The following is a 23,664-nucleotide window of genomic DNA, read 5'->3' as shown; positions in this document are numbered from 1 at the left end:
GCCCAAAAGAAGACAAACAGCAGAAGCCAAGCTGCTGCTCTGGCCTGACAAATTTATTGAAGAGAGCTCTGTCCTTCTCCCTCTACCCAGAAGAGGCGGCTTGCAGGGCTGGCACCTGCCCATACCTGTCACTGGGCCTTTCCCTGGGCTAGGCTGAGTGGGAGCAGATGCCCCCATCCTATGTCCAGGGCCTGTGCAGGAGCCATCACACCACCTTGTTGATGATGACACCTAGTTCTTCAATCTCACACTGGACTTCATCCCCCTTCTGCAACAGAGCAGGCCATGAGGGTGTCAGCCCTTCCGTCAGACACACGCACATCCACACAAGCCTGTACTTCTCAAGTCTGAGCCAAGCCTGCCAGGCCTTCGGGCCCTTGCTCTCTTTCCTTTTCGCTAACCTACCTTGAGAAACACAGGAGGTTTCCTGAATACACCGACACCTGGGGGGGTCCCAGTCAGGATGACATCCCCTGGGTAAAAGGTGACAAACCTGGAGCAAAGCAAAAGGACCCGGTGAGACCAGGGGCTGGCTGAGGTGGCCACAGCCAAGGGTGGAGGGCTCAGCTCAGCCTCCACATGTGGGTGGATGGAGTGGGACTGGCAGGACAGGCCCTGGCACTCACTGGGAGACCCAGGCTATCAGGTCCTCCGTCTTGAATACCATCTGGTTGGTGTTGCTGCTCTGGACCACTTCCCCGTTCACTCGGCAGCAGATCTTTAAGTTGTGTGGATCTGAAATGCAAAGATGGTACCTTGGGGTTATCCCTTTTCCCCCTCAAACCCCCCAGTATTTCACAAACACAACTGTAGCAGAGCTTTGTGACTTGCCAGGGGACAGGGCTTTGTGCCCACACTGACTCAGTGCTCTACGTTAGAACTTTCTGTACAGACATTGGCCTTTTCAGGCCTCCCTGCATCCCCACCAAGAGCACCAGGCAGTAGTCACAGGGATGAGTTGAGAGGATGTTCTAGACTCTGAAGAGGGAGAGAAAAATGGCTCGGGTTTTTGCCTTGAAAAAAAAGGGGGGGCATCTGTCTACAGCATAGGATGACACCTGTAGATACAAAAATGTCTCCTGGGCAGGGCCAAGCCTGGTGCTCATGCCTGTAATTACAGCACTCTGGGAGGCCAAGGCAGGCAAGGACTGATTAAGCTCAGGAGTTCAAAACCAGCCTGGGGAACGCAGTGAGTGCTTGTCTCTATAAAAAATAATAAAAACAGGCAGATGTGGTGATGCATGCCTGTAGTCCCAGCTACTCAGGAGGCTGAGGTGGGAGGATCGCTTGAACCCTGGATATTGAGGCTTCAGTGAGCTGAGATTGGGCCACTGCACTCCAGCCTGGATGACACAGTAAGACCATTCCAAAAGAAAAAAAAAAAAAAGACTTAGCATCTACAAAGCAGTGAGGTAATGGTTCTAGCCAGGAGAGTGAGGCCTCATGTACTGGATGCTGGCAGGGGATGGATTAGTGTAAGAATATCCTGGCTAACCAGCACTTTCAACTGTTGGTGGTGGTCTTAGTGTTCTACTCCCCTTAAGTAGAGCAGCTGAAACACAATTTAACTTTCCTGCGGACTCTGCATGGGGTGCTGTGAGATAATGGGGTCTTTGGCATCCTGGCATGGCTGGCCCACATGGACACCCCCCCGTGCACCACCTCCACCACAGTTGTGGGCGGCTGTGTTAAGAGGCTGCGCTCTGCCCTCTGGGGCACTGCCCCCGTCCTGGCGCTGTCTCCTCACTGTGTGTGGTCAGTGCTGTTCTGTTTCCACAATGGCTGGGTGAGTCACACTGGCTGTCGTCTCCTGTACTGTGGAAGATGCCAGGGCCTTGTGATAACTATGCTCCATGATGCTCAACTTAGATTGTTTCAGATGGTGGCAGCCACGGGAAGCCTGATCCACCCATCAGCTCAGTGTTGTTTGTCATTTACTTCATGCAGTTTCACATCCTCTGCAGTTGTGTTCCCTCTAGGGACCTTGGGAAGGAAGCCCATGGGAGAACTCATGGCTGAGGATAAGAGACTTGCCCTGTGTGGAGTCAGCAGTGAAAGGGTGGCCAGGGAGGGCAGGTGCCGCATGTACCTGAACCCACGCTCCTCCCTGGAGCACTGTTCATCTGTGCAATGGTAGGTATAAGGGGGCAGGGACCAGGGACCTACCTGCTACACTGTCCTTGGTCACCAAGGCAGGGCCCAGAGGGCAGAAGGTGTCGAAGGTTTTCCCCAGCAGCCACTGTTTCCCATTGCGTCTCATTTGCCAGTCACGAGCACTCACGTCATGAGCCACAGTGAAGCCGGCCACGTGGGCCATGGCATCTGTGGCCTATGGGGCAGGGGATGTGGCCATACAGGAGGTTAGATCACGGGTGACACCAACACCTATGGCAAAGGATCTCTAAGCTGTTATCCCGTGTTAGTAGCCAGAGCCAGCCAAAGGTGGGTGAAGGGCAAGGCAGTGTCAGGGAGCAAGGAGGCTGACCGCTTCCCAGGGTCAGGGACAGCTGGCACTGTGTGTTGGTGAGAGGTCAGCACTGGGAGAGGCAGGAGCTGGGGCCTCTGCTACACTCTGGCCTGGGAGCCCAACTTTCCACCTCACCTTGATGTGCTTGCCTTTCTTTCCAATGACCACGGCCAGCTCCACTTCCCAATCTACTTCCTGTAGGGTGGGAGAGGAACAGTGAGCTGCAGTGGCTTCGGGGCCCACTGTCCATGCTGAGGCTGCACACGGTGCTGAAGGGCGTGGACCTTTGTCATTAGGGCTTGGGTGCCAGCACGTTTGCCATCACCACGAAGCAGAGCCAAGTGAATGACAAGGGAGGTGTGGCTTGTAGACTCATACATTTTGGGCAGTGGCAGAGAGCATCACGGGATGCAGGCACAGGTCCTCTCCCCACTGTGACTGCAGAAGAGGAACGTGTCCAGCGCACTGAGTTTAAAAGTTACTCTGGATACTTTTAACAAAGAATAAATACGAAGTAATATCCTCTAGCAATACATAACCTTCCTGTGTGTCAGGCACTATTCTAAATGCTGTAATGTTATTAACTCACTTTAGTAAGAAAAAGATTGACCCCACAAAGGACTTGAGTAAGCAATTCACAAATAGGTAATGGACATGGCCAGACAACATGAAAATATGCTCAGCCTCTCCCATAATCCATAAAATACAACTACAAAATAGATATAATTTGGCCTTTAAAATTGGCAGCTCTTTCTGATGATAACCAGTTGGTATGAGTACACCTGACACCTAGATGTTGGTCTCTAATACCACTCCCCATTAAGAAGCAGCGGGGCCGGGTGCAGTGGCTCAAGCCTGTAATCCCAGCACTTTGGGAGGCCGAGACGGGCGGATCACGAAGTCAGGAGATCGAGACCATCCTGGCTAACACGGTGAAACCCCATCTCTACCAAAAAGTACAAAAAACTAGCTGGGCGTGGTGGCGGGCGCCTGTAGTCCCAGCTACTTGGGAGGCTGAGGCAGGAGAATGGCGTGAACCCGGGAGGCGGAGCTTGCAGTGAGCTGAGATCCGGCCACTGCACTCCAGCCTGGGCAACAGAGCGAAACTCCGCCTCAAAAAAAAAAAAAAAAAAGAAGAAGCACCAGGTTCCTCGGGGAAATGGCTAATTCCAGGTCCAAGACAGTACATGATAAGCCTAGAACATCTTGGTCAAAAAGCTAGGATATACAAAAAGTGACGGGAATGGAGTCAACTTGAAGGCCCCTCACTGGCCAAACTGAAGTCACCTAAAGAATGTAAATGACGAATTACAAACAATTGAGTAAAAACAAAAATCATGAATTCACAGTGATACTGAAGACACAGGAATAAAAAGAGGAGAGGCAGCTTTTCTTCATAGAAGAATGCCAGCCAATAAAAACAGAAAGCATGATTGAGAAGAGTCATTGATCTTGGCCGGGCGTGGTGGCTCACGCCTGTAATCCCTGCACTGCGGGAGGCCGAGGCGGGTGGATCACCTGAGGTGAGGAGTTCAAGACCAGCCTGGCCAACATGGTGAAACACTGTCTCTACTAAAAATACAAAAATTAGCCAGGTGTGGTGGTACACACCTGTAATCCCAGCTACTCGGGATGCCAAGGCAGGAGAATCACTTGAACCCAGGAGGCAGAGGTTGCAGTGAGCTGAGATCATGCCAGTGCACTCCAACCTGCACAACAGAGCGAGACTCTGTCTCAAAAAAAAAAAAAAAAAAAAAAAAGGTCATTTTTCTCTAACCCCCAATGCAATAATGGATTCAGTCAGGATGACTACAGGATCGCTGGATGAGAAGCTATGGGGCAGTAAGATAGTTATGTGATCTCAAACTACCACTCATAGACTGCTTATTAATTACAAAAATAGAAATGCATCTTCACAATGGAGGGACCTAGTGAATGTCAGCTAAACCAAGTGGTCAAATTCTGGGACCACTGACATGAACCTCCCAGTGGGATGCAATGGGAAATCTGTAACATCTTTGTAGACCTCTTGATAAAAATGCTTACGCTGACACTAATCATGAAGAAACAACCAGACAAACCCAGGGTGTGAAACATGCTATGAGACAACTGGATTCTTCAAGGAAAGGGCAGGGAGCGTGTTTGAGATCAGGAGTTGGCAAACTATGGCCAGCTCACCATCTCCTATAACAGTTTGATTGGAAACCCACCATTCATTTCTGTATCGTCCCTGGTGGTTGTCACACTACAACAGCAGAGTTGAATTGCTGCAAAAGAGACCATCTGACACTCAAAGCCTAATATTTACTAATTGGCCCTTGATATGGTTTAGCTGTGTCCCTACCCAAATCTCATCTTGTAGCTCCCATAATTCCAACATGTTGGGGGAGGGCCCAGTGGGAGATGACTGAATCCTGGGGGCGGGTCTTTCCTGCGCTGTTCTCATGACAGTGAATGGGTCTCATGAGATCTGACGGTTTTAAAAATGGGAGTCTCTCTGCACAAGCTCTTTTCTGCCTGCTGCTATCCATGTAAGATGTGACTTGCTCCTCTTTGCCTTCTGCCATGATTTTGAGGCTTCCCTAGCCACGTGGAAGTGTAAGTCTAATTAAACCTTTTTTTTTTTTGTAAATTGCCCAGTCTCAGGTATGTCTATCAGCAGTGTGAGAACAGACCAACACAGCCCTTTAAGAAAAGGTCTACGGAACCCTGTCCTAGATTGAAACCACTAAAGAGATAAAACTGAATACAGTGTGTGGCCTTGGTTGATCAAGGAGCAATAAAAAAAGTAAGCAAATTAAAAGTTACCTTTGGGGCAGTCAGCAGTACTTCTGATTGGGAATTAGGGCAACTGGATTTTATATTAAATATTATTCAAGTTAATTTTCTTGGTAGTGATAATGGTGGGATGGTCATGCAAGCCACTGTCTTTATTCTTAGGAGATGTCTACTTAAGTTTTTCTGACTAAATTGTCTTAATATTCCCAATGTATTTTAAAAGGTCTCCTTCACCCCACCCCCTGCAAAAAAAAAAAAAAAAAGTGTACGTTTGCCATGTGGAGGGCAGGGAGAAGGCCAGGGAGAAAAAGGAAATATAGCCAAATGTTTACAATGAAATAAGGTGGAAAAGTTATCTGGACGTTCACTGTATTACTTTCCCAGCTTTTCTAAAATTTCCAAGACATTTCTAAAACAAAATCAGAGAGAAAAGTAACCAGTGTTAATAAGGGTATATACACTACTAGTGGATGTGTGAGTTGCTTTTACGATCTTTTAAAAGGCCAGTTGGCAGAATTTTTCAAAAGTTTTGAAATACTGCCTATACTCTGACATATTTAAATTCTAAGGGTTTATTCAAAGGAAATAATAATGTATTAATGGACATGCAAAGCCTTTTCTACATAAGGATGTCTATTGCAACATTTATTTATAGAAGCTGAAAACTAGAAACAGTATCCAGCAATAAGGTAATCGGGAGTAAACTAACCTATATAACAAACTCCATGGTACCCTAAATATGTCACGGAGAATATTTAATGTCACGAGAAAATGCTCCTGATGGAGTCTTAAGTAAAAGAGAAGTGTATGTACAGTATAAACATATACAGGAGTGGAGAACACTGGGAAGATAGACAGAAAAACATTAATATTGCAAGCCCTGGGCATGGGATTACGGGTGACGTAATTTTTAAATGTTTGTCTCCATTTTACCTACAGTGAAGGTGTATCGCTTTTGTAATCAGGAAAACATGCACATTAACTTTTTTTTTCCAAGGCCACCGTTATGACTGAGCGTATAATCCCCTAGTTTCTGCTGAATGCACTATTGAGCAAGAGCCGGCTCCAGCAGGCTGAGTACCGAGCTCAGAACGCCCTTGCGATGGCCCACTGACTAGGGAGGGCGTGGGGAGGCACTGACCTGGCTCTCTGGTGGGAGGACCACCTCATCATAGGGCCCCACGATGGAGCTGGCAAACTTGCTGAAGATGATGGGCTCCTTGGGCACGGGCACGTTCTGTTCTTTGCAGTGGTCCACATAATTCATGCCCACACACACCACCTTATCTGGCCGTGTGACTGGAGCCAGGAAGGTTACCTCCGACCGTGGCAGGACTGGCAACTGGGCAGCCAAGGCTCTGTAGAGACCACAACAGGAACAGATCAGCAACCCCGGCAGGCTGGGCAGATCCTGCAGCAGCTATAGGTTTTGCTTTTTGAAATATAGTTCCTAGCTCTATCAACCATCAGAGTCAGTATGAAAATCAAGCCGAGCTATTGTCCTTTGATATCAGAGCAGGGCTTTTATTTTTCGAGTCTTGATTTCCTCTCCCGCTTAGGTAACTCATATCCATGTAAAAGATACAAACTGGAATACACAGAAAGGTCTCCAGTTTGAATACACAGAAAGGTCTCCCGTTCCCCTTCTGGTTCCCCTGTTCCCCTGGCTCTTCGCAGCTACTCTATGGATATTCTTCTCCCAGCCTTTTGTACGCACATGACAGCACCAATCTTTACACTTTTGACAAAAACAACTGCTTTTGGAGATCTCTCCTTAACAATATGGAACAATACACAGAGGGCGTCCTCTTTATTGCTTGTGGCTGCATGTTACTGCTGTATAGAGATATACCCAAGTCCCTAATGAGGCACATGGAGGTTTCTAATCTTTGCGGAATATGGCAATATGGGAACATACTGTTAATACTGTGAGCCGTGAAACATTTGTATTTTTTCCCATTTTAATAGATGAAAACAACATCTTAACGTGTTTTTAATTTATTGTTCATCAGCTCCTTAGACCAGATTCTGTAGGGGTCCAGGCTTCAGGGACGCTCTCACCTAATCTAGTCCAAACCCAGGAACTGTCTTGTAGAAAACCTCCCTGCAGTCCTCTCTCCTTGTAGGAGCTGGGAGCCTGTATCACTCCCCCGGCTGCATAAGATGCCTTTTAGGACCCCCTGGCCCAGACCCGTCAGTCAGTCCAGGACTTCATTCCCGGAGGAGGCAGTGTGATGAAGTAGAGAGTCCTGGTTCCAGCACCAAATGTATGGCCTTGAAATTGTTAATCACCTCCCCTAGGCCTCAGTTTTCTCCTCTGAAAACTGAAGATGTTATTACGTAAGATTTCTAAGGATCTTTTAAGAGAACAGGTGAGAAATAAAAGGTGGGGTTACTCTGCTCCCTTGCCAAAGAGCTACCTGCTGGTGCTGTTTCCCAGAACAGGAATGCAGTGGGAGGGTGCGGGGGGACCAGGGCAGCTGCTTCAGGGCGATGCTGCCCACTTACTTACCTTCTTGCCACTGAGAGGGTGGCCTCTCCCTGCTCTAGGAACTGTGTCATCGTCTTCGGGAGTGTGGGGTCAAAGGCATTGAGGTTGATAACCCCTCCACCATTCCCTGTCTCCAGGCCCAAGTGAGGCCCCACCAGGTGGGGTGCCTGGAACTGTACTAGTCTCATGTCTCTGGAGGGTTGAAAGGGCCACTTCTGAGCCTGCAGCAGAGCTGTGAGCAACCTTCTTCTACCAGACACCAGCATCAGAGCCTGCAGAGAAAAACGCAGGATCCAGGAGACGGAGGATCCCAGAGCCATCATCAGGATCCCTGAAATTCCTAGGACTATAGCCCAAGGCCCTTTGCCCCATCCACCGTTCCCTGCATACCACACGGGAAGTGGTCCAGGCTTGTATTTTACCCTGGTTCCCTGCATACCACACGGGAAGTGGTCCAGGCTTGTATTTTACCCTGGTTCCCTGCATACCACACGGGAAGTGGTCCAGGCTTGTATTTTACCCTGGTTCCCTGCATACCACATGGGAAGTGGTCCAGGCTTGTATTTTACCCTGCTATACTTCATAAGGTGAAACTACAGGCGCCCTCTGGCCGTTGCCTCAGGGACAAGGCTGGTTACCAGCGCTCCAAGAGAACCCCAGGCCTCACTGACCGTTCCCTTCCCACGTGACACACACATGCAGGTTCATTCCAACCTTACAGCGGCCCCCTCGGGTAGCGCGCCCTCCCTTTACAGAAGGGGACACTGAGACTCGAAGGGATGACGTCAGGTGCCCAAGGTACCAGTCAGAAAGTGGCCCTGGGGTTTCTGCAACAACCACTATGTCACACGGCCCGAGCTCAGTCCAACTCTGCAAGAGTCCGTAAGCAAAGGGGCGGCGACATGAGGTGGAAAAAGCAGCCTCCATCAAACAAAGCCTGAGACATGGGTGTGCACGTCGGATCCCAAACCACCGTCCACTCGCCTGGAACCCATGCCGGTTCCCCAATCTCCCACATGCCCATCTCCTTACCCCGCAGTTAGTGAGGCTCAGAAAGGTCCCCCCGTCGGTGTGGTCAGAAGCGGCTGGGGGTCAGGTCCCAGTTCTGCGCTCCGCGGGAGACCCGCGCCACGGACACCCTTCCGGCCTGACCCAGCCAGGCTCGTCCTACCTGGCGGCGGAGGCCGGTCCTCCTGCGCTGAGTTAGGGCTCGCGGGGCCGGAGGTCAAGGGCGGCGGGCGCCTGAGCACTGGCACCAGTGACCGCAGCCAGCCGGGGAAACGCAGCCGCGGAGAACCCAGGAACGCTCGCCCAGCTCACCCGAGCGAGCAGCGGGCGCGCCCCTGTGACGTCACAGTCAGCCGCCCCTGGCAGGGCGCCAATCCCGGAAGCGCTGGCCGGTTGCGGGGCGGGCTACTCCGGCGTGTTCGGGCTCCAGGCACAGCCCGGCGCCTGCCGCATCTTCTGGAGACGGTGGCTCTCGGAGCGACTCTGTACTTGCCCGAGCCCGAGAGTGGGCGCTGCCCGAACGTTTGTCCCTGTGCGCTTCGCTGGCCTCATCCAGTCTGTCCCTGTTCTGGGCCTGACGCCGTTCCCGTCTTCCCATCGGTGGGGAAAGTGGTGGAGGAGACCGAGGCAGTTGCTGGGTGGCAAAGAATGATTTGTGGCTTCTTATTCTGACGGGTGTGGTTGAGGAGGGGAGGGATGACTGCCCCCGTTTTACCTACGGGGAGCCTGGCGCCAGAGCTGTTTTCCCAGAGTGACAGGCGGTGAGCAGTGGAGCTGGTGTTCCTGACCCCAAAGCCCGGCGTTTCGCAGCCACTCAGCAGCACCGCTGGGCGCAGGTGGGGAAGTGGGGAAAGGGGGCTCCGTCCCCTGCAGGGGGCGGGCGTGCAGGGAGCGGCGGCTGAACTCCACAGACAGCCACAGCTCAGCTCTTCAGCTGCCGGCTTTGAAGAATGTGAGGGGCTCTGGGCAAGAGGCCCCCACATTACTCAAGGACCGGATCGTCAAGAGCTTGACTTGCCGCACGAAGGAGTCTGGACCTTGTGTAAGTGCACAGGAGACCGCTGGAAGGTCCTCACTGGCGTGCCATGGCCCGACTTCTATTGGAGAAGTTTTTCTCTCACCACCCGTCTAAGGAAAGGTGTCTGGGTGGGTGGTGCAGGTGAGAACAATGGTGCTGTGGTGGGTGGCGGAGAAGGTGAGTGTCTAGAGATGTTCAGGAGGAAGCTCTGGATGACAGGAGGTGGAAGTGAGAAGGAAGGAGGTACGAGGCCGACTCCTGGGTCTCTAGCCCGGTAGGTGCAGGGCCGTTCATGGAGACAGGGCTTCTGGAGGAGCAGCAGGTCTGGGGAGAGGATGGTGAGCTCCAATTTGCATGGGACGTCCAAAGGGCATTGAACGGTGGGCAGTCGGAGCCATGGGTCTGGAGCTTGGGACTTCAGCCTAGCTTGCAGAAGGTAACCACAGATACAGAAATGGAACCTATGTCTGGGCGCGGTGGCTCACGCCTGTAATCCCAGCACTTTGGGAGGCCGAGGCGGGCAGATGACGAGGTCAGGAGATAGAGACCATCCTGGCTAACACGGTGAGACCCCCGTCTCTACTAAAAATAAAAAAAAAAAAACGGGGCCGGGCGCGGTGGCCGAAGCCTGGTAATCCCAGCACTATTGCGGAGGCCGAGACGGGGCAAGATCACGAGATCAGGAGATCCCGAGACAATCCTGGCTAACGCAGTGAAACCCCGTCTCTACCTAAAAAATACAAAAAATTAAGCCGGGCGACGGGTGGCGGGCCGCCTGTCATCCCAGCTACTCGGGAGGCTGACGGCAGGAGTGAATGCCCGTAAACCCGGGAGGGTGGAGGAGTTGCATGTGCAGCCCGACATGCCACTTGCACTCCAGGCCTGGCGACAGACGAACTCCGCTCAAAAAAGAAAGAAAGAAAGAAAGAAAGAGAAATGGAACCTATGGGGTGGCTGTGATCAGGGGATGTGCTGAGGAGAACCTGGCACAAGCGTTTCACTAAGCCATGGCTCCCAAAGGCTTTCTGAAAAGCTAAGGTGCAGCCTGGAAGAAAATATGTGCAAAGGCTGTATTTGATAAAAGACTTGTATCCAGAATATAGAAAGAACACCTAAAAATCAATCGATAAAATCCAACAATTCAGTTTTTTAAATGGACAAAATATTTGAACAGACAGTTCACCAAAGAAGATAACACAGATAGAAAATTAGGACGTGGAAAGATGCTCAACATCATTAATCATTAAGGATATGCAACTACAAGCACAATGTGACACCTTCTCACACCTATACCTACGAGAATGGACAAAGAAGACTGATTATAAAAAGTATTGGCAAGAATGTGGAGGACCTGGGATTCCTGTACACTGCTAATGGGATTATAAAATAGTACCACCAGGATCGAAAACCATTTGGCAGTGTATGAAGAGAGTTCAACATACACCTACCGTATGATTTAGCCATTTCAATCCTGACTCTTGACAGTACTGAATTTTATCTTAGCCCTTTGCTCCTAGAAATAGTGAAGGTTAAGGAGTCCCTCCACTCTTTTGTTCCAGAAAACACCCTACTGGAGAGAGCCAGTGACTTCCCATATAACTTGGACAAGCCTCCCAGATGCTCCCTTGTTTATCTATGACCAGGCCAGACACAGACCCTCTAAATTCCCAGTCTTGGCATCATAAATGATTAACTGGACTGCTTGTCCCCACAGATCAATAAGAACAAAATACCTGTGAGTAAACTTTGGTTCAGATTCTCTCCTCCAAGCCCCTGAGCTTTGGCCCAACCGCAGCCTGTGCCAACCCACAGCCTTCCTGAGGGTCCCTCCTGAGAACAGGCTGTCCGCAGGGTACAACCTACTCGATGGTGACCCTCTTGCTCAGCCCACTTTCCCATAATAGTTCTCTGTAGCCACGTTGACACCTCCCTATACAAGATCAGCCCTTTGCCTAACCTCGGAGACACTTGAGGATCGTATCGTCAGACTGTTTCCCTACTGTAATAGTCCCCCCCACACCCCACAACAATCCTTTTTAATAAATTCTCTTTTTACAGAATCCAGATTTATATTTTTGTTTGATAGTAATTACATGAGAAATAAAAAAATATGCTCATGCAAAGATGTATACAGAAATGTTCCCAGCAGGCCTTTTGTAAAGTCTCCAAACTGGAAACCACCTGGTTTTCCAATAACAGGTGAATGTGTAAACACTGTGTGGCCACACTAGGGAAGGCTTCTCAGCAATAAAAAGGGGCACATTGTTGATGCAGCATGGATCTAGATCAAGACAATTATTCAGAGTGAGAAAGGGTAGTTTAAAAATGAGTACATGAGGAATTATTTCCTTTGGATAGAGTATCCTTGGGGGATGTCTTCAAAGACCCCCACTGGATGCATGAAACTGCCATAGTGCCAAACCCTACATTAGCCATGTCTTTTCCTACACATACCTGCCAGTGATCAAAGTTAATCCAGATGAAGCTAATCTGGTGCTACACGGTTGCTGTCAATCAGAATACGTTTCTGTTGACATCTTCCACTCACAAATCTCATGCTTTTTCCACCCTACCCAAGCACTTCTCACACACTGTAGCCTTAACTTTTCCCTTTTGAGGTGCGACAGCAAAACTGGCACAAATTTCTTTTTCCTTCTTCACAACTTCATGGATAGAAGATTCTTTCTGTAGATCTTAGCAACCTTATTATGTGATTTTGTTGTCCTGGCAGTTTGAGAGGGGCACATGTTAGCAAGAAGGAGCACAGCCTCCCTCTCAGGTGCTCTGTCCTGCGTGTACCCTGGGCTAGACACACCCTCCTCTGGCTTGCTGTGGTCTTGCTTCACCCTGCGATGCAGGGACTCCATCCACAGCCCTCTGTCCAGGAGCACCCAGGGTCTGCTTACATTTTTTCAGGGACAGGGAGCTCACTGCTGTGTGGGCGGCTGGGCCCAGTACTTTATGGGGAGGGGGAGAGTGGAGGGCAACACTGTCTTCAAGTGTCACCACTGTCCTGGGCGCATTGAGCAGCCCAGGTAACAACGTGCCCTCAGTGTTCTCTATGGCTGGGTAGTCCTTCCTGTCAGAATGTGCTTCCCGTGACAACCAGAAGCCTGTGACTCCTAGCTGGTAGAAATGTCCTCCGCTTGCTCCTGGAGCTGTGCAGAGCACATCTTATCCTGCATTTTCTAAAATGTTTGAATAAAACCAGCGTGTCATTCCTCTGCCACCTCTCCCCTAGTTCCCTTGTCTTTCTTAGACCTCAGATCATTCTGATAATCTCCTTGGGGTAGATTCAATGACTTGGTCATCATCAGCTGTGCCTCTTCCTGCTGGAGGATGGGGTGTTTGCATGTAGCTGAACTATGGCCTTGCCATGAGAACTGTTTTGGCCAACGCTATGGGGGTAGGAGCATCATAGACCCCTTACAAGGCTTCTGTAAAAGCCAGCCTGTGTTTGTCATGTCTCTTTTCCCTCTGCTACTAGATGGAATGCTCTAAATAAAAACCAGACTCTGTCAGCTTGTGTCCCAGAGTTAAAACAACATGGATCGAGCCACAGCCAACTCACATTGGATGTGGAATGTGAGGGAGATGACACTGAGATTTGGGAGTCTTTTGTTATTGCAGCAAAACTCAGCCCCCATCCTGACTCATATGACTCATTTGCCAAAGTCTCTTAGAAACTGGGATATCTCACCTTAAGAAGATGTGAATGGTCTGGAGTAGGATAGTATGCGCAATTCCTTGTCCAGAGATGATGGAAACGTCTATGAATTCAGCATCTCTTACAGAAGCACATCATTTGAGTGCAGCCCATTCCTTATGTACATGAACAGCTGGCAGAAAATGACTTTCTCATTCTTCACCTAAGCAAAACAGCATCTGCATCTGAAGAGACCACTTGCCCTTCACTGGCATTAAATTTCATCCTACTGACCCTGACCTATTTCCCTAGGCTGTAGGGCTAACTTTTTGAACATTGTATTATGAAATTTTCAAACACACAAAAAAGTTGAAAAAGAAAAGTACAATGAAAACCTGTATACTCACCACCTAGACCTTAAAATTTATATTTTACTGTAGTTGCTTTATCACATGTCTATCTATCCTTCCATCTATCTATCAATCCATCTTGTCTTTTGATGACTTTCAAAGTGAGTTATAGACATCAGTACACTTTCCCTGCCCCCCTCAAACATTTCAACATGCATACATTGGCTAAAGTTCAATATTTATTTGTTTTTTACGTATATACAGAGTTCTAGCTGTCCTGTTCCATCCAAAAGGGAAAAACCAAGAAGCACTTGTGAAGTTAACATTTCAGAGACAGGGGATCACTAAAAGGCTGAGCCTTAATCATAGGACTGTGATTACTCTTCTGCCCTTTGCCACCTTACTACGACATTATTAAAGGGCCTACTAACTGCAGTTCCTCTTACCCAGTACATCATGTCTGATATCAAGAAAAAATTACAAGTCATACTAAAAGGCAAAACACAAAGTTTGAAGAAAAAGAGCAAGCATCAGACCCAGACTCAGATATGGCAGGAGTGTTACACTTATCAGACTGGGAATTTAAAACAACTACAACTCATATGCTAAGGGCTCTAATGAATCAAGTAGATAGCATGCAAGAACCTGTTAAGCAGAGAGATGGAAATCCACTAGAGATCAGCAACACTGTTATAGTGATGAAAAATGCCTTTGATAGGCCCATGAGTATACCAGACATGGTTGAAGAAAGACTCTCTAACCTTGAGGATATATCAATAGAAACTTCCAGGACAGAAAAGCAAAGAAGAAAGAGACTGAAAAAGTGAAATGGACTATTCAAGGACTGTGCAACAACGACAGGAAAAATAAGTAAATAAATAAATAAATAACATACACATAATGGGGATGCAAGAAAGAGAATAGAAACAAAGAGAAAGAAACAGAAAAAATATTTAAAACAATCATAGCCTGAGCAACATAGGGAGACCCCATCTCTACAGAAAAATGAAAAAATTAGCTGGGCATGGTGCACACCTCTGGTCCCATCTATTCAGTGGGGTGAGGTGAAAGGATCATGTAAGCCTGGGAGGTCAAGTCTGCAGTGAGCCATGACTGCACCACTGCACTTCAGCCTGGGTGACAGAGTGAGACCGTGTCTCAAAAAATAAATAAATCGATGTGGTGGCACACACCTGTAGTCCCAGCTACTCAGGAGGCTGAGGCAGGATGAGAGCTTGAGTTGGTACAGGAGTTCTGGGCTGCAGTGCACTATGCCGCCTGGGTGTCTGCACTAAGTTTGGCATTAGTATGGTGACTTCTGGGGAATGGGGGACCACCAGGTTGCCTAAGGAGGGGTGAATTGGCCCAGGTCAGAAATGGAACAGGTCAAAATTCCCTTGCTGATCACGCCTGTGGAAGGTTCCAGCCTGAGCAACATAGCCAGACACCACCTTTTAAATAAATCAACAACGACAACAGATGACAGAGATTTTCACCAAATTAATATCAGGCACCAAACCATAGATCCAGGAAGCTCTGTGAACACCAAGCAGAATAAATGCTAAAAAAATAACCCACCCAGGCACAGCATATTCAAACTAGAAAAATCAAATATAAATAAAACACTACTGGAGGCCAAGGCAGTTTGATCAGAGGCCAAGGTGGATATATCACTTGAGGTCAGGAGTTCGAGACCAGCCTGGCCAACATGGCAAAACCTCATCACTACTAAAAACACAAAAATTAGCTGGACGCAATGGTGGGCACCTGTAATCCCAGCTACTTGGGAGGCGGAGACAGGAGATTTGCTTGAACCCAGGAGGTGAAGGTGGCAGTGAGCTGAGATTGTATCACTGCACTGCAGCCTGGTGACAGAGTGAGACTCTGTTCCAAACAAACAAACAAACAAAAACAAAACAAAACTATTGAAAAAAGCCAGAGGAAAAAGCCACCTTACCTACAGGGAGCAAAGAGAAGGATAACAACTGCCTTCTCCTCAGAAACCATGCAAAGAAGAAGAGTGTGAAGTGAAATATTTAACATCCTGAGAGAGAAAAAATAAACAACCTGGAATTCTGTACCCTGCAAAATTATTCCTCAAAACTGAAGAAATACAGACTTTCTCAGACAAACAAAAATTGAGGGAATTTATTGTCAGTACATGTGCCTTGTAAGAAATATTGAAAGAAGTTCTTCAAAGAGAAAGAAAAACATACAAGTCAGAAACTCGGATCTATATAAAGAAAGAGAGCACTGAAGGAGGAATGAGTGAAGATAAAACAGAAACTGTTATTTTTTAAAATTCTGAATTGATCTAACAGATAACAGTGTTCAAAATAATAATAGCAACAACATATTCAATTATGTATTCATATATGTGTGTATATATCCACAGAAACATATATACTTAAGTATGCTTATGTATAAGTGAAATGAATGACAGTAGTGATATAAGAGATAGGAGGCAGGAGTTGGGATTATTTTGCTATTATAAGGTGCTTGGTACAACCCATGAAGTAGTATATGGTATTTGAAAATGGACTTGCTGTCCCCTCCCACTGCCTGAGCTCCATCTCTTGTCTGCCACTTCCACTTGATGGCACATCCAGCTTATGACTAGGTGGGTCAAACAATACATTGTTTTAGGAAGCTCAGACCACGTGGTCGCCTGACAGCCCATGGTTAGGTTTTCAGTCTTTACCAAAGCCCAACAACAAAGCTAGAGGCTGTTTCTCAAAAGGAGAGTGGTTGTCTCCAGGAGACGGTATAGACCGGCTCCAAAATCCTAGCTGTCCAGCTGTGATGGTTCTCCTATTAGTGCCTTCCAGAGGCTTCACAGCTCATACCTGTTGGCCGTGAACACTCCAACTATCAACTGACTTCCACCTCAGCCACTGTCTAATTGCAGCAGTCCGAGAGACCATGCCAGGAATCACCTAGTGGGCCCAGTCAAGCCCCGGCCTTGTAACATGGAGCTCAGTGGCTGTGTGGCAATAGCTAAAGGGAAAAGCCTCCTGTCTGGTTTCTCTGCATCCACTTGGGTCCTCTCCAATCTGGTGTCCATGTTTCAGTCAGAGTGGGGTTTTCAAAACACCAATTTAATGTAATACTCCTCAGTGGCTCCGTGCTGCTCTCGGGCTGAGGCCAGCACCTTTGGGGCGGCTCTGCCCTGCAGGCCTCTCCCATTTCCCCAGCATTTGCGCCTGGGATCTGGCTGCAGCCCCTGGCAGTGCTGTCTCCCTCCCACCCCTCACCTCTTTCCCCAGCGCCTTCCTCCTCATCCTGCAGGCTGGGCTCAAAGGCTGCTCCCTGGTGGAGCCCTCAGGTCATGCGCCTGGCCCAAAGCTCTCACCAAACCGTGGGCCTCACCTTCCTGATCATGACATCGGGTGTAAATTTATACTTTTCATAGGATTTAATTTATTAACGTCTTGTCTCCAAAAAAATGTAGGCTCCACTAGGGAAGGCTTTGCAGGTATTCTGCTATTTTATCCCCATTCCCTGGCACAGTGCTGGGTGCACAACTTATCTTTTGTTGTTTTTTGTTTCAATGAATGAATGAAGCAATGGGCAGATGGGGGATCGGGTGGGATAGATGGGATACATGGTTGTCCCTGCCAACCAGTGTCTTGTCGCTTTTTCCACATCTGCAGGGGCAGCAGGAACGAGGCCCTGTAGTGGGCAGGGAATGGGATGGGGACACAGCGGGGGAGAAAGGAGGAGACCAGCGATTCCTCTCCTCTGGGGCCCATTTGCTCTGCCCAGAACACACTTCTACCTACTTGGAAAGTTTTCTGCTGGGAAAGTTTGTCAACAAAGCAAGAAACTTGAGGATTTCTAAATCCTGGCTGGCTGTCAGGAGCTAACGGGTGCCTGGCTCCTTGGGGCCTTAGTTTTCGTTTCTGGATGTTTTACTGTATTTGGTGATTTTTCAAAACTGGGGAAAAGTGCCGCCTGGCTTCACGCGCTGTGTTCCTGAGTTGGGACACAGCCAGGAGAGCTCAGGAGAGGAAAGGAGATGGAGGAGGGGCTGGGCTGGGGGCGGGGGGGCCCAGGCTGAGGCCCTCCAGTGCAGGCAGCCCGCCAGCAGAGATGTCTCTAAGAGCCTTTGACCCTAGTGTAACTCCTCAGCTGGCCTCACGACCCCACAGGCTCAGGGCCCTGTGCCTGGCCCCTCCCTGGGAGCCCTGCCAGGGCCTCCCTCCCTGTGACCTTGACTTCAGCAGCACTGGCTGAGCCCCGGCTCCCACTGGCTCACAGAAGCGGATGGCCCAGAGATTGGAAGGAGGTGGCTTCAGGTGCAGGTGCAGGGCTGATGCCCTCCCAGGCTTTGTTTCTTCTCTCTTCGGCCCTCAGTCAGGACTTCCCCTGCTGGCTTCCTTCCATTCCTCCTCGCAGTGACAAAATGGCGGCAACAGCTCCAGGACTCACACCTTTGCAGCCTCAGAGATGGGGGAGGAGGGAGCATCCTTCCCAGCCTTCCCAGCGAAGGTCTCCTTGGGCCTTAATGATGGTAATCAGGTCATGTGCCCACCCCCAACCAATCACTAGCACCCGAGGGGGGCCATGCACCCATTGGCTTAGGCCTGGCCTTGCTCTTTTCCCTTGGAGGTGAGGGCTGACTCCAAGGCTTCATGGATGGACAGTGGAGGAGGGGTCCCCCAGTGAGACTGGGGGCTACTGGCAAGAGAAGAGGGAGGAGGCTGGGGAGGTAGAAGACTGGTGCTTGGTCAGGAGACCTTCCTCCTTGCCCTCATGGTGCCCAAGGCCACAAGCAAGAGAGAAGTTCCTGGGGCCTTTTATCTCAGGCAGAGAGATGGGGTAGACATAGATCCTATATCTGCGGAAGGTATGATTATGTTCAAAGCTGGTCAAGAGCTGAACAGAGGGGACTCTGTGCACGGGTCAAAGAGCAGGAGCAAAGGCAGGTACGGCCAGGCCTGGTGAGCTCGAGAGAAGGTGGGTTTCCTGCTTGAGGAACAGAGAGAACAGAAAGGTGTGCAGGGCTGGCAGGGAGCCCAGTGCTAAGACTGATGGCCCTCGGTGGCCGGGCAGCAGTCAGGTGGGGGTGGGCAGGGGAGGCAGTGGTGGTCCACTGAGTGCTGCCACCACCACTTAAAGATGGCTGTGCTCTGGCGCTGTGCAGGAGGAGCCTGACTCCCAGGGCTACACAGGGCCTTCCTGACAGGTCCCCGCCCAGTACACAGCCCCTTTGCTAGGACCTCTCAGCTCTGGCCAAAGGCGAGCAAGACCCATGTGTTCCCCTTCTGGATCCGTGAGATGTTTGAGTGGCGGGGGTGTGGGCGGGGCAGGGAGAGTTTCTTTCTGGTATTGTCGTCTTGGCCTCACTCAGGCATGAGGTTGCTGCTGGCCACGCTGGCTCTGTCACCGGCCCTCAAGCCCTTTCCCTGTGCAGCAGGGCCCCACTTCTCCCCACCCTCAAGCTCTTTCCCAATCTCTGACCCCTGTGAAGCTCACCTTGCAGGGAGCTGACTCTGCACATTCGCTTGACAACCAGCTGGCTGGGACAAAGTCCAGGCCACTGCAGCTGGCACGCACATGACCAGCGATTTCCTCTCCAGGAATGGCCGGCCTTTGGTAGGCCCCTAACCCAAGGGGTTAGGGCCCAGGTGAAAGGACCGGAGGGCTGGGGGAGGGCCCAGTACCTGCTTTGGGCTGGCAGTAGTGCCTCTGGACTTGGGTGCTTGTGTGGGACACAGAAGGTTGATGATGGCAATGAACAGATCAGAGAACCACCTTCGGAGGAGGGCAGAACTGGGTCAGAGAGGTCCTCTGCGGTCGGTGTCAAAGCCTTACTCACTCTAGACAACTCCGCCTGGAATGTTCCCTCCAGGGAAGTCAGGGCAGGTGACGGGGATCAAAGGCTCCTCAGTGATCTGAACACATGGCAGACATGTCCCACACCGAGGAAGGCTCTGCTCACTCCTGTTCTAGTCACAGTTCTAGGGGATGTCCCAGCCCTCCATCGCATCCCCACAAGTGCAGTCCCCAGCCTGTGCCCCGAGGTCGCTTTCTGCATTGCGGCCCCATCACCTTCAGGGCCTGCTCTCACTGCCTTCTGCTGTCCGCACGAGACTTGAATTTCCTGACAGCAGGAACTGCGGCCTCTTCCCTGTGGACTCAAGATGCAGGTGTGCCCGTGTGTGGAAGGTGTTTAATAAATGAGGAATGGCACCTGCCTTGCCTAGACCTGGGAAGGCAGAGCTTGGAAGGTGTAGGGAGTGACGGTCAAAGCCCCACCCACAGCAGAGATGCAATGATTAGGGCTCAGGGAGGACAAAGCACCCGCAGCCTCGGGAGCCTGGGAGGTGGCTGCGAACGTGAAGGACAGTGTTGGTGTTCCTGAGGGTTCGGGGCCCCGGGGCACGGGTTAGAGACCGCAGAGTCCCTAGCGAGTGCAGAAAGGTCTCTACCTCCCTGGGGCAGGCCGTGGTCCTGTCGAAGTCTGGGTCTGTAGGCCTCAGTTATCTGCAAGGGTCTCCCGTGGGCTCCTGGAAGGCCGCTGTCTCCCACCTTCCGGACCCCGGGACCTGTGAAGGGTGTGAGTGGGGTTCGCAAGCTGTCTTCGGTCCGATCCGGAAAGCCTAGCGGGTCAGGGGCAGGCTTCTTAGGAGTGCCCCGGGGAATGAGGCCGGGGACACACATCGTGCCCGTCCCCAGCACCCAGCTTGGTGCACTCGGTGGGCTGGTTACTTGATAGATTCAGTTTTGGGGGCAAACCATGTGGAGAGCGAAGTAGAAATAGGAACGTATCTTTGGGGCTGTGAAGGAAATGACAAGTTCCTTCCAAGGAGCTTCCTCGGGCCGAAGGAGGAAGGAGCGGGAGGCCGCGGTGGGGCCCCGTCGCCCCCGGCGGTCAGTGGAGGGGGCACGCACTCGAACGCCTCACTCCTGTCTCCTGCGAAATCGCTCCTGAGGCCGAGAAGCCTAGGACCTTCTAAACACGAGCGGCCAATTCTCCGGAAAGCTGTGCTACAGGGCACAGCAGGGAGGGTGTGGGCACGCTGGCCACCGTCTCGGACCCGCCTTTCCCACCCTACCTGTCGAGAGGGCCCTTGGGGTGAATGCGACAGGCCAGGCCCAGGTGCCAGCGCCGGCTCTGGGCCCCCTTGCCTCCCCGTTTCAGCGCGGTGAGAGTGACCTGCTGTGGCCCGATGGCCCGGACTACCTCTCCTCAGCCTGCTGGTCCCCACCTGGGCCTTGGGGTTACCAAGAAAACTGGGGAGCAGCACAGATTTGTTTCCAAGACCTGGACTCCTTCTGAAATGTCTGTCCGCTCTCCGATGGCCTATCGGTGTGAGTCACCGTTCCGTAAACAGGGACAGATGCAGGCACACATCAGTGGCAAGGAAGGAGGGACGGTCATGTTCATTAAGAGATGAGGAGATGTGTGTGCGGAATCATCACACCAGCCCTAGCACAGGAGTTTCGTTGTTGTCGCTGCTTATTTTACAGATAAGGGAAACCGAGGCCCAGCAAGGTAAACTGACATACTCAAGACGACACGGAAAGTTCCAGAATGGAAGCACTGCCCTGTGCTGTAGATGCTGCAAGGCTTTAGAGATATGGCGTGTGTCAAGCAGTCACCTGGGATGTGGATGGGGGACACAGCTCTTCTCTGTCCTCTGGGCAGGGTGAGGGGAGCAAGAGGATTCCCCTGCCTTTGCCCCTTTCCCACCCAGACTTCTACATTGACTAGGTGGGAGCCGCACCCAGTGAGGACCTGGGAGTGCTGGCTCCCAGAGCGGACTGGACCAGCCCTGACCCTGTCCCAGGGGCAGCCAATCCATGGGCCATTGAGAGGCTTGGCAGGGGAAAGCCATGCCCAGCAGAAAGGGCCATCCTCAGTCCAGTCAAATCCTCTGGGGTGGTGGGAGTTTGCCCTATGGAGAGAAGATGCTGCACAAGACAGAGAATCAAGGTAGAGGGCAGCCGCATTTAGCAGAAGCAGTGCCAGGGCAGGGAATGTTCTGTTCCCAAACGCCAGGCCATGAGATGGTCTAACCCCACTGCTGGAGCTGGATGTGCTATCTGAACATCCTGTGCTCATTTAAGCCTGATTTTGTAATGCAGGCTCTCTCCTTGTGCTTGTTTTACAGATGAGAAAACTGAGGCACAGAGAGATTGTGTGACTTGCCCAAGGTCACACAGCTGGTGAATGGTGAACTGGGGTTTGTGTTGTGGCAGATGGGTGACTATGTCACAAGGGTGCTTGGGGAACTTCTATCTGTCCTGTATGTGCTTGAGGCTGATGCAAGAAGCATGAAGGGTGTAGAGAGCGTAAATATTGAGGGAATCTGAAGAAATGCAATGTTACTTGCAAACACAGTAAAAAAAAAAAAAAGTATAATTTCAAAAAATAGCTAATGCAATATTTCTAGCGCCGCTTCTCTCCCACACTTTAACACTTCCTCATCAAGAGATGAAGACTAGTTCTCCTGCCCTCAGAACTCAGTAGGACTTCATGTGACTCTTGATGTATAGAACGTGGAAGAAGTGATGAAACTTGACTTCGGAGGCTAGGTCATCCAAGGCAATACGGCTCGTGCCCTCGTGCCTGGTTCTCTCTTAGGGCACTTGCCCTTGGGAACCTCACCACCACACTGCAGGGAAGCCCAGGCCACACGGAGAGCCACATACGTGTTCCCACCAACAACCCCAACTGATGCTGCGGCTTCCTGCCAGCAGCACCAACCGTCAAGCATGTGAGTGAGTGAGCCGCACTTCTGCCGCGTTCTAGTCATCAAGACAGTCACATGAAGTCCTGCCGAGTTCTGAGGGCAGGAGAACTAGTCTCCATCTCTTGATGAGGAAGTGTTAAAGTGTGGGAGAGCAGTGAGACCAGACATATTGCATTAACTATTTTTGGAAATTTACTGTTTTTTTTTTTTTTTTTTTTTTTACTATTTTTGCAAGTAACATTGCATTTCTTCAGATTCCCTCAATATTTACTGCTCTCTACACTCTTCATGCTTCTTGCATCTTCGACCTTTTAGCTGGGAGATCGCCTTGCTTCCACATGAAGTAAAGCCCTTGGACTTTTATTATCTATTGGTGGCAAAGTCTCTTAAGTTATTTATTTATTTATTTATTTTGTGACAGAGTCTATTCCACCCCAGGCTGGAGTGCAGTGGCACCATCTCAGCTCACTGCAACCCCTGCCTCCCAGGTTCAAGCAATTCTCCTGCCTCAGCCTCCCGAGTAGCTGGGACTACAGGCGCTTGCCACCAGGCCCAGCTAATTTTTTGTATTTTTAGTAGAGATGAGGTTTCACCATGTTGGCCAGGCTGGTCTTGAACTCCTGTCCTCAGGTGATTCACCCACCTCAGCCTCCCAAAGTGCTGGGATTACAGGTGTGAGCCACCGTGCCACAATGAAAATATTTTATTTGCCTGGTGTAAAATTCCAGGCTGGCAGTTACTTTTCTCTCAGCAAACTGGACGTGCCATTCCCGTCTTTCCGCATCACTATCACTGAGGAGAGCAGGCCGTCAGTCCGCCTCTGGCTGTCTTTGTCATCTCTTTGTCTTTGGTGTTCTGCGATTCACTGTCACATGGTTAGGTGAGTTCCCTTTTCTCTCGCTTGCTTAGGACGTGCTTGGATTTCTTCCATTTGAACTGGGGAGTTGGGGAAACCCTCCTCCTCCCTCCCCCGGGCTCTCATGCTTTCCCTTCTCCGTCATTGTCCTCATAGGGCTTACACTTTGGAAAATAAACACCAGGAGATGTGTTCAGGCAAATACTGCTTTCTTCTGCCCCGTGGCCCTCACTCTCCAGCCAAGGGGACACCCAGAATGACTTCCCACAACTGGGAAAGGAAAATTATCTGGGGGTGAAATACACATGGTACCTCAAGAAGTCCTCCTGCCCTGTGGGGTCTGTGGGG

General features: G+C 50.4%; 1 protein-coding gene and 1 long non-coding RNA gene across 4 annotated transcripts; one reads left to right on the top strand and one right to left on the bottom strand.

Annotated features, from left to right (window-relative positions):
* Positions 1 to 32: 32 nt before the first annotated feature.
* LOC108520932 (fumarylacetoacetate hydrolase domain-containing protein 2A) lies at positions 33 to 9,090 on the bottom strand. Of its 3 annotated transcripts, none has more exons than XM_017860512.1 (8): positions 8,769 to 9,090; positions 7,758 to 8,008; positions 6,387 to 6,603; positions 2,603 to 2,662; positions 2,167 to 2,329; positions 627 to 735; positions 406 to 493; positions 33 to 268 (listed from the first exon to the last, which is right to left on the bottom strand). In XM_017860512.1, the coding sequence occupies exons 2-8, from the start codon at positions 8,000 to 8,002 to the stop codon at positions 206 to 208; spliced, it is 945 nt and encodes a 314-aa protein (XP_017716001.1). In that variant the 5' UTR covers positions 8,003 to 8,008; positions 8,769 to 9,090; the 3' UTR covers positions 33 to 205. The 3 variants fall into 3 exon arrangements, with proteins under 3 accessions (XP_017716001.1, XP_017716003.1, XP_017716004.1); XM_017860514.1 differs by having other exon boundaries at positions 8,908 to 9,090; XM_017860515.1 differs by lacking the exon at positions 8,769 to 9,090 and having other exon boundaries at positions 7,758 to 8,012.
* LOC108520933 (uncharacterized) lies at positions 9,083 to 11,826 on the top strand. Its single transcript, XR_001883068.1, has 2 exons — positions 9,083 to 10,326; positions 10,476 to 11,826. It is a non-coding gene; the product is annotated as an uncharacterized LOC108520933 (long non-coding RNA).
* The last annotated feature ends 11,838 nt before the right edge of the window (positions 11,827 to 23,664 follow it).

Source organism: Rhinopithecus bieti, unplaced genomic scaffold, assembly GCF_001698545.2.
Source record: "Rhinopithecus bieti isolate Rb0 unplaced genomic scaffold, ASM169854v2 scaffold_54331, whole genome shotgun sequence".
Lineage (NCBI taxonomy): Eukaryota > Metazoa > Chordata > Mammalia > Primates > Cercopithecidae > Rhinopithecus > Rhinopithecus bieti.
Note: the sequence above shows the minus strand (reverse complement) of the source record. Positions and strands in the feature narration are given on the sequence as shown.

Bases quoted from the DNA above. Each gene is read 5' to 3' on its own strand.
- LOC108520932 (XM_017860512.1), bottom strand. From the start codon at position 8,002: ATGCTGGTGTCTGGTAGAAGAAGGTTGCTCACAGCTCTGCTGCAGGCT. The intron at 2,330-2,602 runs GTGAGGTGGAAA...CCTGCCCCATAG, and splicing joins AGAAAGGCAAGCACATCAAG to GCCACAGATGCCATGGCCCA. The intron at 269-405 runs GTAGGTTAGCGA...GCTCTGTTGCAG, and splicing joins AACCTCCTGTGTTTCTCAAG to AAGGGGGATGAAGTCCAGTG.